The sequence below is a fragment of the Pongo abelii genome, chromosome 16 (genome assembly GCF_028885655.2).
Source record: "Pongo abelii isolate AG06213 chromosome 16, NHGRI_mPonAbe1-v2.0_pri, whole genome shotgun sequence".
Taxonomy (NCBI): domain Eukaryota; kingdom Metazoa; phylum Chordata; class Mammalia; order Primates; family Hominidae; genus Pongo; species Pongo abelii.
Window position 1 is genome coordinate 76488755 of NC_072001.2, and position 18096 is coordinate 76506850.

An 18096-nucleotide genomic window follows, 5' to 3' on the forward strand; every position below is an offset into this window, starting at 1 on the left:
TTCAGTCACTTGCCATATTCCTTAGACCTGGTTCCAGAAAAACCTATGGTTGTCTGCCAAGATAAAGATAGACCAGGGCCAGGCACGGTGGCTCACACCTGTAATCCCAGCACTTTGAGAGGCCGAGGCAGATGGATCACCTGAGGTCAGGAGTTCAAGACCAGCCTGGCCAACATGGTGAAACCCCATCTCTACTAAAAATACAAAAATTAGCCGGGCGTGGTAGCAGGCTTCTGTAATCCCAGCTGCTCAGGAGGCTGAGGCAGGAGAATCGCTTGAACCCGGGAGGCAGAGGTTGCTGTGAGCCGAGATCATGCCATTGTGCTCCAGCCTGGGCAACAAGGGTGAAACTTAGTCTCAAAAAAAAAAAGATAAACCATCACCAATAATACTCAAAAGAATACATTTAAGGTTCTGAGTACATATGGGGTCTAGAAAAGTTGAGAGTTTTTAGAAGAGTTCAGAGCTACTGTACATCCTTGAAATAAATACCTGACTTCCCAAAGGTACAGCCTGGCTTGAGTGTGGTTACTTTCCCATATGAAAGTGTCTTATGTTAAAAATGGAACCAGGCATGGCCATATGTCATCCACATAGTATTGTCAACATGAGGGCATTGGCAGCTAGTTTAGATCTGGTCACGTAATGAGTGTTTGAAATGTGCATTTGTTTAAAGTCCAGCCAAGATGATCACATGATGGGTGATGTATGGGTGATTAAAAAAAAAAAAATTTTTTTTTTTGCTTCTCTAGTTCCCAGTGCTGCTCCTCAGAATCTGTCCTTGGAAGTGAGAAATTCAAAGGTAAAACTTTATGGTGGTGCTGTTCATTTTACTGGTATACTGTTGCACCTCAGAGGGGCTTATAGAAAGGGAGATTCTGTAGGAAAGCATCAAAATGAATGAATGGCAGTGTTGTAATAATCTGCATTTAAAAATATTAAACCTATAAATTAGAACCTAAGTGAAAAAAATCACAAGCAAATAAATTAAAAGACATAGATATTACACTTGCATTAAAGCTGGGCTTAAAAACCAACTCATTTATTCTCCTTAATTTTGCTTCCTTTCTCTGACACCAAAACTGCTTTAACGTTTCTGCAAATAAATTGCTCTTTTTCTGTAAAACATTACATTCTAGGTGTTAACTGTTCAGAACCTAGTGGTACAGCAGAAGGAAATAAGTTGTTTATAACATGGTTCCTTAGTGCTATGAGATGAGCCCATGTGAATCAAAGGCAGACCTCTGTCAGATTGGTTGTATCTCCTCAAACTGTCCTTCCTATAGCCAAGTTTGCTGTGTTCTTAGGGCCATGTATGCCTCTCAGAGGCCCAGAGCCCTTCTGGACTACACAGACAACTAAGATAATCAGTCCTTTCAAGAAGTACTGTAGAGAGCCAAATGCAGTGGCTCACGCCTGTAGTCCCAGCTGCTCGGAGGCTGAGGTGAGAGGATCACTTGAGCCTGGGAGTTGAAGGCTGCAGTGAGCCATGATTATGCTACTACACTATAGCCTGGGTGACAGAGTGAGACCCCGACTCTAAAAAAATAAGAAAGTACTATAGGGCTCCTTTTTTTTTTTAAGAGGCAACCAGCTGTTAATTAATGGTCCCCTTTTTAAAGAGTTTTATATGGAAATTGTCTAATTTCAGCTCTCTGCACTGGACACGGGAAGGAATCTTTATACCTAATAATTACTTCCCTAATCCATGTGCTTCTGGCCTTCTTATACTTTCCTTCTGAAAACTTTTCTGAGACTTCTATCCAACATCATCTTTCTGGCAAAACAGCCAGGAGATCAGGGGTCCAGAGTGTACTACTCAAGTGTATAATCTTCCCATTTGATCATTGAGGGTTTTAGAATTTAAAGGTATTTTTGAGTGATTATTAAATAACTTTGTAAAACTCTGAGTACCTTGCTGCCTCTATGTTTTTTCTCTTTAAACTGTAAAATCAGGATAAAAATATGTAAAACAGGACCAAGCTTTTGATATATTCAGCCTTTTTTCTATAATTCTATCTTGTGCAGAGTATTATGATTCACTGGCAGCCACCTGCTCCAGCCACACAAAATGGGCAGATTACTGGCTACAAGATTCGCTACCGAAAGGCCTCCCGAAAGAGTGATGTCACTGAGACCTTGGTAAGCGGGACACAGCTGTCTCAGCTGATTGAAGGTAAGCTACCTTCCACAAAGGCAAAAGATACACTGTGTCTTTCTCAGATATTGAATTATGCTAGTCTAATGACTGCCCTGAGCTGTCGACTTATACAAACAAATTTAAAATGGTTCAGAAAATTTTTAATGGTTCAGTCCACTTCTGACTTGATAGAGATTAATGGAAAACACTCTTAAAGGTTCTGCTATTTCTGAGTGGTGAGATCGAGTTTGATTTTTCCTTTCTTGTGTTTTCTGCATTCTCCATGTTTTCATTTTTGAGTGTATTTATTGCTTTTTTGTAATCTGAAAAATTATTAAAGAAAGTTATATAAGCATAGAAATTACCCCACTCAGTATAGTTGGTAACTGAGGTCTACAAAGTGGTTTTTGTAACACCGACCACCACTCGTGTATACGTGGCCTGAAACAGTATTTGTGAATAGCTGCATCATTGCAATAATCATACATGCGACTATGGACACTGTAAAGCTTTAGAAAATACTATCAGGCAAAGCTCCTTCTATATAGTTTTCCCTTCATATGCAACAGAATAAGTGGCATACCTGGTAAAAATGGATCCACATGTGTATCTAATATGGGTTCACCCTGGAGAGATCACAGAGAATCCTCCTGTCTTCCTCAAGTAGGGGAAGTAGAATTGGCTAAGCAAGGGGAAGGTTCTTTTGCAGGAGAAACATGGGAGCCAGATTAAGTGCTTTCACCCTGTGAATGTTGAGATCATGCCTACGAAGAATTGAGACAGATGCCCCAAGCTGTCCTTGTTCCATTGGGTTTTCATAGATGCTTAATATGGCTGCAGAATCGACTGTAGTCTGAGCAGACCCCATCCTGCTGACTCCTTTATTAGTTTAGCAGTGCCAAGACTCTGTCCTGCTCAGTTACACATGCCTCAGCTTCGGCACTATCACCCTACCTCTGTCCTAGGAGTGAACTCACATGGGCTGGGCCTGTTGGAGTATTGTCTCAGCTGCATCGGCTTAGTTTTGTCACTCAATAGAGCCCATCTGTTTTGCAAGCAAACAGATGAATTTGAGTCTAGTACATTTACAACCAAAAGGTGTGAGTTATCTGTAGCTGTAACAGTGTAGTCACAGGGCATGTTTAATCTCGGGACAAAAGCTCTGACTCGGGTAATTTTTTTGCTAGGAAACTCCAAAGCGTGTTGGTAGATAAGAACTATAAGAATGGGAGATATTGTCATTATTTTCTAAGCCCAAGAATTAATTTCATCACCCTTTGGAAACTTTAACTTTCTTTATATTTTATCTCTCCTGGGTAGACATTGAAAGGATTACAGAAGCTTGGCATCACCCACTTTCCTGTGACCCCAGGGACAGGGTTCTTGAGAGAACCTCAAGGTCAAAAAGTGTCACGTTTTCCAGCCAGGTGTAGTGGCTGATGCCTATAATCCCAGCACTTTGGGAGGCTGAGGCAGGTGGATCACCTGAGAGGTCAGGAGTTCAAGACCAGCCTGGCCAACATGGTGAAACCCCGTCTCTACTAAAAATACAAAAATTAGCTGGGTGTGGTGGCACCCACCTATGATCCCAGCTACTTGAGAGGCTGCGGCATGAGAATCTCTTGAGCTGGGGAGGCAGAGGCTGCAGTGAACTGAGATCATGCCACTGCACTCCAGCATGGACAACAGAGTAAGACTCTGTCTCAAAAAAAAGTATAATGTTTTTGCTTCTTTATGGGTATAAGTTTCTAAAAATTGAGAGAGCCATTGATAGTGAAAAACTGTGCTCTAGTAACCAGCAAGCTTCTCACTCCTCACCTCACAAATGGGATTGACTTCCTTCAGAATAGGAGAAGGTGAATGTTTGTCTCCAGGGGCATATCTTTCAGTCTTCCAGCTTCTTCACAAGAACCCCACATCTCTTAGCTGCAGTCCATATCATGACTGCAGTAGATGGTGCTGAGAAATATCACTAAGGGAGCATTGGCCACAGATGTTCTCAAAGTCAGTTTCAGCTGAGCATGATGGCTTACGCCTGTAATCCCAGCACTTTGAGAGGCTGAAACAGGCGGATTCCTCGAGCCCAAGAGTTTGAGACCAGCCTGAGCAACATGGTCAAACTGTGTCTCTACAAAAAATACAAAAACTTTAATGGATAAGCAGAGGCTGAAAAAAAAAAGTATAAAAATTAGTCAGGTGTGGTGGTGCTCACCTGTGGTCCCAGCTACTTGGGAGGCTGAGATGGGAAGATCATTTGAACCCAGGAAGCGGAGGTTGAAGTGAGCCATGATTGTGCCACTGCACTGTAGCCTGGGCAACAGAGTGAGACTCTGTCTCAAAAAAAAAAAAAGTTTCATATTTTACTCTACATTCAGATAAATAACATTTGCCATTTGTAAGGCTTTTCATTTTGAATATTTAGTTGTATTTATTATATACTAGGCACCATTCTTGTTGCTGTTAAAAAAGAGTATAGTCGTTGCCCATGAGGAGATTATTCATTTTCTCAATGAAACATTTGATGCGTAAGCAAAATAGAATTTTTATGGTAAAAATGGCTTTATATTAAGAAAATTCTCACATTTTAAAATCATATCTGGATTTATTCATTTAATAGATTTCATTGAACTTTTGTTGGCATGTTCTGGCACTGAGTATACAATGTTGAACAAAAATGGAGATGCTTGCACTCTTAAAGCATTAACTTGAAGCCTGATAAGTGTTAGGGAGCAATATGGATCACCAAGATCCTTTACCAACAACACATTATATGATTAAATTTGAAGCAGAAGTAATTATTGTTATAGCACTAAACAGATCTTGCCATATCTTTATGATATGTATTGTATACCTTAGTTGTAGTCTATAAACTCTATAGGGTACTTAGAGGGAAAGGAACTCAGCCTCTTTGCATAGTACCTCATTTTTGCTTGCTCTCTCTTACATCCCAATTGTCCCCAAAGGACAGGGAATGATTGGTTGGATTCTTTCAAGATCTTCATTGAGTAGTGTTTGCTAGTAATCCAGATTATTATCTGTCAACAAACACTCTAGTACTTTCTGGTTCATTGTGTGGGGAGACAAGGAGATAAATTGACTTGGGCCCAGGCATTTTGCTCCTCTCTTTTGTCTTGCTCCTTGCTTTGTGGGTCACACAGATGTTAGGATGGGCCTACCAACTCTTCTCCCCTACCACGGGACAGGATTAGTTAACCAAACCAGGGCTTTTCTCATGTCCTGGCCAAGTTATGTTCTCAGTACTGTTGCCCTGGTTTGTAGAATAGACTTTTCTATGTGCATCTTTGTTGCCTTTGATACATTGGTAAGTCATGTGCTTTATTAGCTGGTAGTAAATTAAAAGTTGCATAACAGAAAGGTTTGGGTCATTTTCCACTTTAACTTACTATATAATATATGAGCAATTGGTTGTTAAGGAATAGATTTTGAGACTGTATTTGGTGCTTAAAATTTTTCTGCCATAATTATGAGGTGGCTCAGAGAACAGAGGTAACTCAATAGGAGTTACATCTGTGCATTCTTTCCTAGGTTTTGGTGCCTTCTAAGACCAGATACCTTTGTTCCTTTGTTATAACTCTTTCATTGTTTTTGGCCTCTTTTGGCCTTAGCTTTCTTTGTAACACAATAAAGGGATTGCATTAAATGATCTCTGAGGTGCCTTCAAGCTCTTAAACAAAAGTCTGTAATCTCCTGGGAGCTTCAGTCATTTCTGTTTTCCTCTTAGATTGTGTGGGCTTCAGCCCGCTTTATTTGGAGATGGAAGCTACTCTATGTTGTATTTGCATTTTGCCTACACTGTATTAACTTAAACTGAAACTTTCCAAGCTATATACTGAGTTGGTGACTGAGATATTTGCCTTAATGAGGGATTATTAATCTTTTGTTTTTCCAAAGCTCTTGTTTCAGTTGTCTTTTTTGTCATTTGGTCTCAGGTCTCGATCGGGGGACTGAGTATAATTTCCGAGTGGCTGCTCTAACAATCAATGGTACAGGCCCGGCAACTGACTGGCTGTCTGCTGAAACTTTTGAAAGTGACCTAGATGGTAAGAATAACAATTGGCAAGACTGGCACACAATAAATACTAGCTGTAGTCAAATGAGTCAAACTGGAAAGCCACAGACTTGGGGTGGATATGGCTCAAGTCTCTGAACTTTTTAGTGTATCATGCTGCTGTCGTTCCTGTATTGCATCGAGGCTGCTGGAATGGATTTTTTGCAGTGCCTTGTAGAGAACTGTCCTTTCAAGCAGAACTAGAGCAAATAAAAATGTGTATGTGCTATAAGTTGGATTTTTTTTTTATCAAGGCCATTAAGTAGATGGATGATCTAAAATTTAAGGCTCAGCCACATAAATCATGCCTTTATTTCAACTGCAGTTTCCCTTTTCTTTTAGTCCTGGACACCTTGCCCTTTTTCTCACATGTTTATTCCGTGAGTACTCCCAGATGGGTGTGTATAGGTAGCATCTTTATCAGTGATAGGTGCTGGACTTGGGAGGCAAAAGACCTGAGTTCTTGTTCCAAGTCTCATTTTACTAATTTTTTTTTTTTTTTTTGAAAAGGGATCTCACACTCTCACCCAGTCTGGAGTGCAGTCATGGTTCACTGCAGCCTCGACCTCCCATGCTTAAGCATGATCCTCTCACCTCAGCCTCCTGAGTAGCTGGGACCACAGGTGTGTGCCAACACACCTAGCTATTTTTTTTTAGAGACAGGGTCTCACTATGTTGCCCAAGCTGGTCTTGAACTCCTGGGCTCAGGTGATTCTTTCTCCTTGGCCTTGCAAAGTGCTGGGATTACAGACATGAGCCACCATACCTGGCCTCAGTTTACTAATTTGTAAATTAAGGTAGTAATTTATACCCTGAAAACAGTGTATGTGAAAGAGCATGTAAATTTCCTCCTTTGTAAGCCTTTTAGTCTTTCACCAATTGAATCAACTGCGGCTCTAAAATTTCATGTTTTCTGACTTATCATACTACTTAGGGGAGTAAATAATTGGTGCTATTGCTATAGTGTGATGCTTAAACACCTGTTAACAACAGGCTTCCAACTACTCAGTTTATGCCTTTCTCATTCCACCTGGTAGAGTTTGGGAATGGGATGTGGGACCAAGAGAGATGGTAACTATTGAAAGGCAATTTATTTTTCTCCATTGGGGCAGAAGAGGTTCTTGTATCTCTTTGTTTTCCCTTCCAAATTAATATTGCAGTGTCTTGTATTTAAAGCTGTTCAGGTCTTTTTTTTTTTTTTTTTTCTTAGAATGCAGTAAAATCATGGGATGTATTTCACTATACATACAGATTCTCTTTAAACTCTTAGGCATAATGTAAAAAACTTAGCCCCAAATACTGTGGTAGGAGGCTAAACACCATTCCGCGAGGATGGTGAGATATTTTAAAGGACAGTATATCTCATCTTGCTTTTCCACTTTTCCTTCCCAGAAACTCGTGTTCCTGAAGTGCCTAGCTCTCTTCACGTACGCCCGCTCGTCACTAGCATCGTAGTGAGCTGGACTCCTCCAGAGAATCAGAACATTGTGGTCAGAGGTTACGCCATTGGTTATGGCATTGGCAGCCCTCATGCCCAGACCATCAAAGTGGACTATAAACAGCGCTATTACACCATTGAAAATCTGGGTATGTTTGCTAAGTAGAGAAAGTTAATTGTGTGGGAGATTCCTTTCTTTTAACCTTTTATGTAATATTTTTATTTTTACAAGAAAATTGCAAAAATAGTACAAGTAATTTCTCTATGTTATTCACCTGAATTCCCCAAATGTTAACATTTAACCACATTTACATCTATATTTTGCAGAATGCCCCTCAATTTAGACTTGGCTTAATATTTCCTCATTACATTCAGGTTTTGCATTTTTGGAAGGAATAGGGTAGAAGTGTTGGGTTTCTGTCAGTGCATCATATCAGGAGGCACATTACAGCCTATATTGATAATGATGTTAACTTTAATCAGTTGGCTAAAATGGTATCTGCCACATTTTCCTGCTATAAAATTGTTATTTTTTTCCTTGGTAATTAAAAGTATCTTGTGGATGAGATACTTTGAGTCTTTATAAACATCTTGTTTCCCATTACACTTTCACTCCCTAGTTTCAGCATCTGTAGTAACAGTTATTAGAATGGTGTTTCCCCAGTGGTGATTTTCTAATTCCATATTTCCTCTACATGTGTTAACATCCTATGAAAAGGAAGAACTTTCTTTCACCTCCATGAAGAGAATGGCCAATAGGAATCTTTTTATAACTGGTTCCTGTGTCAATTTGACATCTTCCATCTTTCTTTGAGCACTTTCGTCCTTTTTGACAACATAGTAAGATGTTCGTGGCTCATCTGGTATTTCGCTAGCCTCGGCCCTGGAACCAGCCATTTCTCTAAGGAACCCTGATTTATTTTATGAAAAATGATTTTGGAAACCAATATCTGGGCACTATATCTGTTCATTGTAACTAGGGTAGAAAATCCTAAGGCATCTACAAAAAGGCCACAAGATACAAAATGAATATACAAAAACAGTAAAATGATTTTGGAAACCAATATCTGGTCACTATATCTGTTCGTTGTAACTGGGGTAGAAAATCCTAAGGAATCTACAAAAAGGTCACTAAAACTATAAGTGAATTTAGCAAGGCCACAAGATACAAAGTGAATATATAAAAACAGTTGTATCTCCATATACTAATAATAAGCAGTTGGAAATTGGAATTAAAGTAACGATACCACTTAGAATAGCATCAAAAAATATGAAGTACGCAGGAGCAGACTTATGAAATGTATGTAGTATCTGTGCACTGAAAATAGAAAATTGTTACTGAGAGAAATTAAAGAATACTTAAATGAAGATACCATGTTCACTGGTTAGAAGCCGTGATATTACTAAGGTGACAGTTCTCCCCAATGCAGTCCAAGAAAAGTCCCAATAGGCTTTTTTGTAGAAATTGATAAGCTGATTCTAATAATTTTTATGAAAAATCAAAGGAACTAGAATAGCCAACTTTTTAAAGAATAAAATTAGAAGACCCGTACTAGCTGATTTCATGTCTTCTTATAATTGAGACATAGTGGTGGTATTGTAAAGGTAGATGTTATACATCAGTGGAACAGAATAGAGTCCAGAAATAGATCCATATGTATATAGTCAGTTGGTTTTTGGAAAAGCGGCTTAGATAATTTAGTGGGGAGAAGACAATCTTTTTAACAAAAGATGTAGGAATACCTGGATATCCATATGAGAAAGAAAAGGAACTTTAACCCTTGTCTTCACACTATATGCAAAAACAGACCTAAATGCAAGACCCAAATGACTTTGGGACAACAATTCTAGAATAAAGCATAGGAAAAAATCTTTATGACTTTGAGATAGGCAAGGACCTCTTAGGTTGTAAAACAGCACAAATCATAAAATTTAAAAATTGATAAATTGGATTTCATCAAAATTTTAAAACTTCTACTTTTAGAAAGATACCAATAAAATGAAAAGGCAAGCCACAAACTTGGAGAAAATACCCACCATTTAAATATCTGACAAAGAATTTGAGTCCAAAATATATAAAAACTCTTACAACTCAATAATAAGGCAACGCAATAAAAAGTGGGCAGGAGATTTGAACAGACACTATACCAAAGAAAATATATGAGTGGACAATAACCATATGAAAGGATGCTCGGCAACATTAATCATCAGAAAATGCAAATTAAACCCACAATGAAATACTATTGCACACCCGCTAGAATTGCTAAACATTAGTAGACTGGCAATAACAAATATCAACAAGGATACAGAACTAGAATGTTCATACTAGCTGGTGGGAATGTTTGACAGTACAACCACTTTGGAAAACAGTTTAGAGGTTTCCTGTAAAGTTATAACCCAGTAATCCCACATGTAGATAATTAATTAAAAGAAATAAAAATACATGTCTGTGTAAAAACTTACATACAATGTTCATAGTAACTTTATGAACAAGGGGAAATAAATTTTCATCAACAGGTAAGTGGTAAATCGTAATATATCCCTGGAGTACTACTCAGCAATTAATAGGCTATCAAGACACAACAGAAATTAATCTCGCAAACATGCTGAGCAAAGAAGTCAAAACTGTTATATTTTGTGAATTACAAAAAAGGCAGAATTTATCTATAGTGACAAAGCGAGATCAGTGGTTGCCTGGAACCAGGGGTGGTAGGAATCAACTACAAGGGCACTAGGGAGCTTCTTGGAGTATTGGAAATGTTCTATATCTTGATTTTGGTGGTTATTATGCAAGGTATATATATTTGTCAAAACTCTAAATGTACACTTAAATGGATACATTTTATTGTATGCTAATTAGACCTCATAGTTGATTTTTTGTTGTTGTTGTTGTTGTTGAGACAGCATCTCACTCTGTCGCCCAGGCTGGAGGCAGTGGTGCGATCTCAGCTCACTGCAACCTCCACCTCCTGGGTTCAAATGATTCTCCTGCCTCAACCTCCTGAGTAGCTGGGATTACTGGCTTGCGCCACCATGCCCAGCTAATTTTTGTATTTTTGGTAGAGACGGGGTTTCACCATGTTGCCCCAGGCTGGTCTCAAACTCCTGACCTCAGATGATCTACCCACCTCAGCCTTCCAAAGTGCTGGGATTACAGACATGAGCCACCGCACCCAGCCTCATTGTTGATTTTAAAAGCAAAAGAATTTGCGAAATATTTATATTTTATAATAAATAATTTATTTTGTTAGGTATAATTACTTTTCCAAATTGGATTATCATTATAGATCTTTTTTGAAACACTTGTTTCTAAAATTAAAATCTGCCCTGACCAAATTTTCATTCAGATCGTTTCTTTGTAAACATCTTTTCTAAGAACAACTTCAAGTGCCTAACAGACGAGTTATATTCATCCTTTCTGTTAAAAAATAAGCTGGGATTTAAATATTCAAAAAAACAAGTAGTCTTTATCTTTTTCCTTACAAGGAAGAAACAGTACAGTTAACCTAGGAAATGTATCCCCACATGAACATCTTTTAAGACAATTGTTAGCAAAAGGAAAGCTTTGCTGGTAGAATAAAAATGTCTGGCCAGGCGCAGTGGCTCACACCTCTAATCCCAGCACTTTGGGAGGCTAAGGCAGGAGGATCGCTTGAGCCCAGACGTTCAAGACCAACTTGGGCAACATATTGAGACCTCATCTCTACCAAATATTTAAAAAATTAACCAGGCATGGTGGCGTGTGCCTCTAGTCCCAGCTACTTGGGAGGCTGAGGTGGGAGGATCGCTTGATCCCTAGAGGTCAAGGCTGCAGTGAGTCCTGATTATACCGCTGTACTCCAGCTGGGTGACACAGCAAGACCTTGTCTGGGGGAAAAAAAAAAAAATGTCCCTATAGTGACCAGCCTCATACTGTTTCCTTTATGCAACTACTGACGTGAAACTCTTTTGCAGTATTGACAGGACATGGTCCTTGACCTTCAGGTGCTTTCAGTCTAACAGAACAAAAAGAAAACACAAGAAACAATGAAGTGAGTTGACGTGAATTTTGTTCAGAGAAGGGAGAGCTAGCAAGACACAGAGCAGTCAGGGAAGAAACACCTGAGCTTGAAAGATAGAATCAAAATAGCATTTGAAACAGAGAGATGAGAGGAGTGCTGCATGTGCAGAAGAGAGTAAGCAGATAGAATTTATTAGAAAATGGAGTGCATATTGCAGAGTAGCAAAAAAATTGATGCAGTGTACAGTAAAATAAGCTTGAGTTATAATTATTGACCTAGATAGATCTAAGATGCATAGGATGTTGAGTAAAAGAAGCAAGTGAGAGGTGGAGAAATGCAGTTAGCAATTCATCTATTCATCAGCCTGGAACTCTCCCCTGACCTTCAGATCCATATAAACATCTGCCTACTGGGTATCTGCACCTGGATATATCTCATATTCCATCTGGCCCAAAATTAAAGTTAATGCCTTCTCCCTCAAACCTGTTGCTCAATCAGCAAATATTTAATGAACACTTACAATATCCCAGACACCGTGCTAGAGATAGAGCAGAGAATGAGACAGACGTGCTCACAATTATTAGAAATAATACAATTCAAAAATAATTGAAATTGTTCATGGTGCTAAGGGAGAGAAATGGGCTGTGTAACTAGAGAGGCTAGTCCAGTGTGGAATGAGCCCTTTCAGATGAATAGGCGCTTACCTAGGTAAACAGGAAGAGTGGGATGGGAGCAGCTGCAAGCGAGAAGGCCCCGTGTTGGAAAGAACATAGTGCTCAGTGAACTGAAAAGTGGCCAGTAATGATGGAGCACAGAGAACTAGGCAAAGAGTGGTGCGAGAAGACAAGTAGTAGATTCAACAAAACTTTATTGTTTGTCTGGAGGGGATGAGGGAAAAGGAGGTCTTAATAACTCCCAGGTTTCTGGCTTGAACAGCAGGGTTGGTGGTAGTGTCGTTTACTAAACCAGGAGACACTGGAGCCGGTCTGAAGCTGGAGGCAGGGTGGGAAGGGAAAGATTTCAGACACCCAAGAGGAAATGCCAACAGACAATTGAACATAAAGGTCTGGTGCTCATAAGAAAGATCCAGACTAGAGATCTGTATTTGTAATTGATGACACATACATGCTAATCAAAGCTAAGGAAATGAATGAAAGTGTATAGGGTGAGAGCAAAGAGTGGGAATAGAAGAGGACCTAGAATCAAGCCTTGCACATGTGTATCATGGTTGCTCTTGCCCCTTTTCCCAATCTCAGTGAATGACACTACTATCTACTATGTTGCCCAAAGCACTTTTTCCTTGCCAGTCATGAAGTAAGTCTTACTGATTCCATTTGTTGTCAGTTCTGACACAGGAAGACCAGGTGCCTCTATTTGTTGCCCTCTAGTGGCAATCTAGGGAGTGGGTGGGCCGCCAAGAAAAGCAGCTGTTTTAAGCTTTTGAGCCACATGAGGCATGGCTCATGAGGCATGATGGCTAGGTAAGGTTTGTCCGTTTCTGGATTTGGAGGCCACTTGGAGAGTCAAGGACATTGAGCACTTACTGAATTAACAGTTTATCTCCTCCTTCTCTACCTTGTCTGTTCCCATCGCTGTCCTTCCAGGAATGAAAGGGGTTTGTTTAATTCCAAGCTCCATCTATAGGCTTCAGCACATTAAATCTTATCTCTTCATTCTCAGCCAAGCCCTACACCATACCCTGAACATCATTAAACCATAGGAGAGACCGACAGAGAATTCAAACACAGCCCACCTCCTCTACTGAGACTAAATCCAGGAAGTTGGTCCCAGCGAGTTTTTCTGTACTGTGTGTGCTTCCATCTTCATATCTCCCCACACCCTGAAATAATCCTCCATAAAAAATTTTAAAGTTGTCTTTCTTGAATTCTTCTGTGGTTAAGATTATGCACAGCCACCCTTGAATTTTTAAAATTCTGTAGTGAGCATTTTTTTTATGTGTGTTTCTTTTCTTCAGATCCCAGCTCTCACTATGTGATTACCCTGAAAGCATTTAATAACGTGGGTGAAGGCATCCCCCTGTACGAGAGTGCTGTGACCAGGCCTCACACAGGTAAGGTATCCTATCTTTCCTAGTCTCCAGCACTTTTCCCAGCAGCTTAGGCAGAATATTGGCATGAGGCCTATCCCATAGGTGTTAGTGAAGAAAAAGCGTATGGCAGTTTCGGGTGCTGACTTCAAATGGGAAAGTGGGCTTTCAGCATGGAAAGTTCTGTTAATTTCTGTTTTGCTTTTTTGGAAGATACTAATTCTGCCACATAAGCCATTCTGTGTAGATATATACATATGTTTTTAATCTGTTAGGATGTGGAAAGCAGAGTTTTTAGATAATTAAAAGTGATTTTCCATCTTTTGGGCATGTGAGTTGAAACTAAAGTGAGTCAAAAACAAAAAATGTAGGTTACTGACGGTGGCAATAAATGCATGTGATTCATGAACCCAACATCATTTGGTTACTAGCCACCTGAGTTGGTTAGGAAAGTGTTTTTCTATGTGCCTTTTGTAAGCTTGGGTATAAGGTCAGAGGTACTATCCATTTGATCAGTTATACATTTATTATAAATGAGACCAAATATTCATTGTTTTTCTTTGAATTATCTACTTAAAATATCTCTAAAGGCCGGGCGCAGTGGCTCATGCCTGTAATCCCAGCAGTTTGGGAGGCCGAGGCAGGCAGATCCTGAGGTCAGGAGATTGAGACCATCCTGGCTAACACAGTGAAACCCTATCTCTACTAAAAATACAAAAAATTAGCCAGGTGTGGTGGTGGGCACCTGTAGTCCCAGCGACTCGGGAGGCTGAGGAAGGAGAATGGCATGAGCCCGGGAAGCAGAGCTTGCAGTGAGCCGAGATCGTGCCACTGCACTCCAGCCTAGGCAACAGAGCGAGACTGTCTCAAAAAACAAAACAAACAAAAATCTCTAAAATAAAGTAATATACACGTCATGTAAATTTTTCTATAGATATATGACATCTAATTTAGATCTGAAAGAGAAAGTTTATTGAAGTAAATATGTTAGAGTTATAAATTTTTAAAAAGGGCACTGGAAACCAAAGAATTTATTTTCGGAAATGTTCTTTTTCATTTATTTCCCAAAATTTTGATTCTGTATTGTCCAGTGATATCTGCTGGATACATTGCATAATTGTGCAGATTTGGTAACATTCTTAAGGAAGGCTTACCTTTCCTGAAGGAAGAGTACACCCTTGAGTTCCTTTTGCTTTATTTGGGTGTGAGCTATGTCACTCTACTGCCATTAGACCCAGAACATCAGGGGGCCTAATATTCTCTGTCCTTTTTTTTAAGCTTCTATTTAAGACTACTACGCATTTAGTAGTTCTGTTCTGTCTTCTGTATGCTTACAGTTTATAATTTCTTTTAGAAATAGCTTTAGTATTACAAAAAGGAGAAAAAATTAAGTGAAAAAGTATTTAAATAAGTGGTCTGCTACTTTCTAAAATCAGGCTATAATAGTAAAAAACAAATTTGAGATTACTTCCTTTTGTGTGGCTTAAAAATATAGCCTACTGGCTAGAAATATACAAGAAAATGTTCCTAAGTCATGTAATCTAGATATGTTTTCTAAGGGTTGCTACATATAAGAAACAAAATTTCTACAAGAATTCTAATGACTTCTACACCTGAAGGTGCATTTTCTGTAACTAATTGGTATGTGTCCTGCCAAACTTTGAACAAAGCTCTTGGTTATATAATGTATGCTGCTCCTCTGTTATTTTTAGTCCTCATTGCGCAGGAAATACACAAATGGAGACTATTACTTTAGCTTAGCAATTATTCATAAACAAGGTCCATGCCATTCCACATTTTGAGTAATAAGGGCTAGTCACCATGACTATGTGAGAAACCCATTGTAAACTGCGAACTTAAATCAGTATGTGTAAACTTAGAAAACCTAAGCATGGATTGGGAAAGCCCATATGGATTCTGCTGTATTGCCCTGGGCCCATGGTGCATGGTGGTTTTGTGCTTTTTCTGGCCTCAGAGAAAGTGTCTATTGTGTATGGCACAGGACAGCTCCATGAGTGTAGACTTTCCATCAAATAAGTACTGTACAGTACTCTGATTTCTAAAGTTTGTGAAGTTTGTTACTTGGAACTCTGATAACCATGGCATTTCCCTTAACTGATGGGAATTCATCACTGGGTTGTTCTCTGACTCTGTGGAAGAAACTATGGTAGATAGTCCAGCATGGTGTCAGCTTACCTTTCCTGAAGGAAGAGTACACCCTTGAGTTCCTTTTGCTTTATTTGAGTGTCAGCTATGTCACTGTACTGCCGTTAGACCCAGGACATCAGGAGGTCTGAACTTGACCCTTTCTGGGTATCAGATACCCTCAATACCCATGGCTGACATTCAAGACTCAGGTTTGAGAGTTGGACCCTTACATGAATAGTGATATGCACAGATAACTCTTGTCCCAAAAATTCAGCCACATTCACTGAAATCTCAAACCATGAGCTTTGTATTGCTTGTTTAGAAATTGTACCCCTGATTCTAAAAGCAGTTTTTGTCTTTGTGAGCCTTTTTGGTTTTTGGTTTTTTTTGTTTTCTGAGACAGCGTCTTGCTCTGTCACCCAGGCTGGAGTACAGTGGTGCAATCTCAGCTCACTGCAACCTCCACCTCCCAGATTCAAGCGATTCTCGTGCCTCAGCCTCCCGAGTAGCTGGGACCCCAGGCACCTGCCACCATGCCCAGCTAATTTTTGTATTTTTAGTAGAGACAGGGTTTCACCATATTGGGTAGGCTGGTCTTGAACTCCTGACCTCAGGTGATCTGCCCACCTCTGCCTCCCATAGTGCTGGGATTACAGGCATGAGCCGCTGCACCTGGCCTCATGAGTCTTTTTGAACAGGAGGTAGAATTTTCAAGTTGTTTTAAGAAAATTCAAGCATGAATACATTAATATAATCACTGGATTATAACATTTTAATATGCCTGTAGAATGCAGTAGAGAATGTAGTTTATTACTGCTTCTCTTAACATTTTTCTGTAATTTTTTCCTGAAGGAACACAAGTGGAAATAGTCTTTTAAATGAATGGTGGTTATCTATTAACTCCGAATTTTCTTTCTTTTTCTCCATTTCTCACCTTTCATTCCATTATATTACCCTGCATTTCCCTTTTATTTTATTTTTGTTTACATTAAAATGCCACTTCCCTTTTCAAATTATTTTCTGCTCAGACACTTCTGAAGTTGATTTATTTGTTATTAATGCTCCATACACTCCAGTGCCAGATCCCACTCCCATGATGCCACCAGTGGGAGTTCAGGCTTCCATTCTGAGTCATGACACCATAAGGATTACGTGGGCAGACAACTCGCTGCCCAAGCACCAGAAGATTACAGACTCCCGATACTACACCGTCCGATGGAAAACCAACATCCCAGCAAACACCAAGTACAAGGTACTGACACATTTGCCCTGGCTGAAAAAAGCTAATCATTGATATTTTCTAATTTTAAAGTTCTCAATTCATGTTTTTTTCAGAATGCAAATGCAACCACTTTGAGTTATTTGGTGACTGGTTTAAAGCCGAATACACTCTATGAATTCTCAGTGATGGTGACCAAAGGTCGAAGATCAAGCACATGGAGTATGACAGCCCATGGGACCACCTTTGAATTAGGTATGTGTTGTCAGAAGCCATGTCATATGGCTGCTTTTACTTCCCAAGGAAAGAATTGAGTGCATGAATTGACATATTTACAAAGCACAGTGAGCAACTACATTTGAAATTCACTGTTTGCTATTTCAGCTGACAAGTTGTGTTTTTTTAATTACTGAACAAGAACATTAGCAAATAACAGGATACTACAGGGAAAACATGATAAATTACAAAGCACTGGGTAGATGTAAGGGATTATTGCCATTAATCCTGCTTTACTGGTGAACTGAGATAGAAAACTGTCCTTGACCAAGCAGTTCCAATGCCATGCTTGCTTGGAGCCTGAACACTTTGCTAGGTGACCCCAAAGCTGCCTCTGCAGTTTGCTTGCAAGCAAATTAGCGTCTTATAAAATCTTCCACTGAAATAATCCTTAAGGTCTTTGTAAGTGGACAAGAGAGGGAAAAGATGACTAAGCAAATTAAAGAGAGAACAGGCTATCTGGGTTTGAGATTCTGTTTGGTTTTTGCTGACTTTTAGACATCCCTTTCTGCTACCCCCTGGGCTTTCCTAGTCTAGGGATATGCATAACCATTTCAAATCTCTGTCTATTTTGGCCTCCTATTTCTCCCCTATATGAATAATGAAAAAATGGAGTTATAAATTCTCCACAAACTGGGCTTGGCCTCAGTGTCTTTTTGTCTTCTGCACAGTTCGTTGGACTTCGTACAGAGAAAAGGGTTGGATTTGAAGAGTTAGAAATACAGGGCATGAAAGTTTAAATAGACCTTGAGTTTGCT

The 18096-nt window shown here is 39.5% G+C and overlaps 1 protein-coding gene across 19 annotated transcripts in view; it reads left to right on the forward strand.

The window, feature by feature from the left end:
• NEO1 (neogenin 1) overlaps window positions 1-18096 on the forward strand; it is a 252634-nt gene that overhangs the window by 202377 nt on the left and 32161 nt on the right. For 10 of the 19 annotated variants that reach the window (XM_063716716.1, XM_024232579.3, XM_063716718.1 and 7 more), the window contains 7 exons: window positions 753-802; window positions 2029-2176; window positions 6091-6201; window positions 7602-7796; window positions 13624-13719; window positions 16920-17095; window positions 17179-17317. In XM_063716716.1, coding sequence (XP_063572786.1) covers window positions 753-802; window positions 2029-2176; window positions 6091-6201; window positions 7602-7796; window positions 13624-13719; window positions 16920-17095; window positions 17179-17317 — 915 coding nt within the window. Of the gene's footprint in view, window positions 1-752; window positions 803-2028; window positions 2177-6090; window positions 6202-7601; window positions 7797-13623; window positions 13720-16871; window positions 17096-17178; window positions 17318-18096 lie in introns of all 19 variants that reach the window. The other 9 variants (XM_063716713.1, XM_054531649.2, XM_054531653.2 and 6 more) reach the window with 1 other exon arrangement.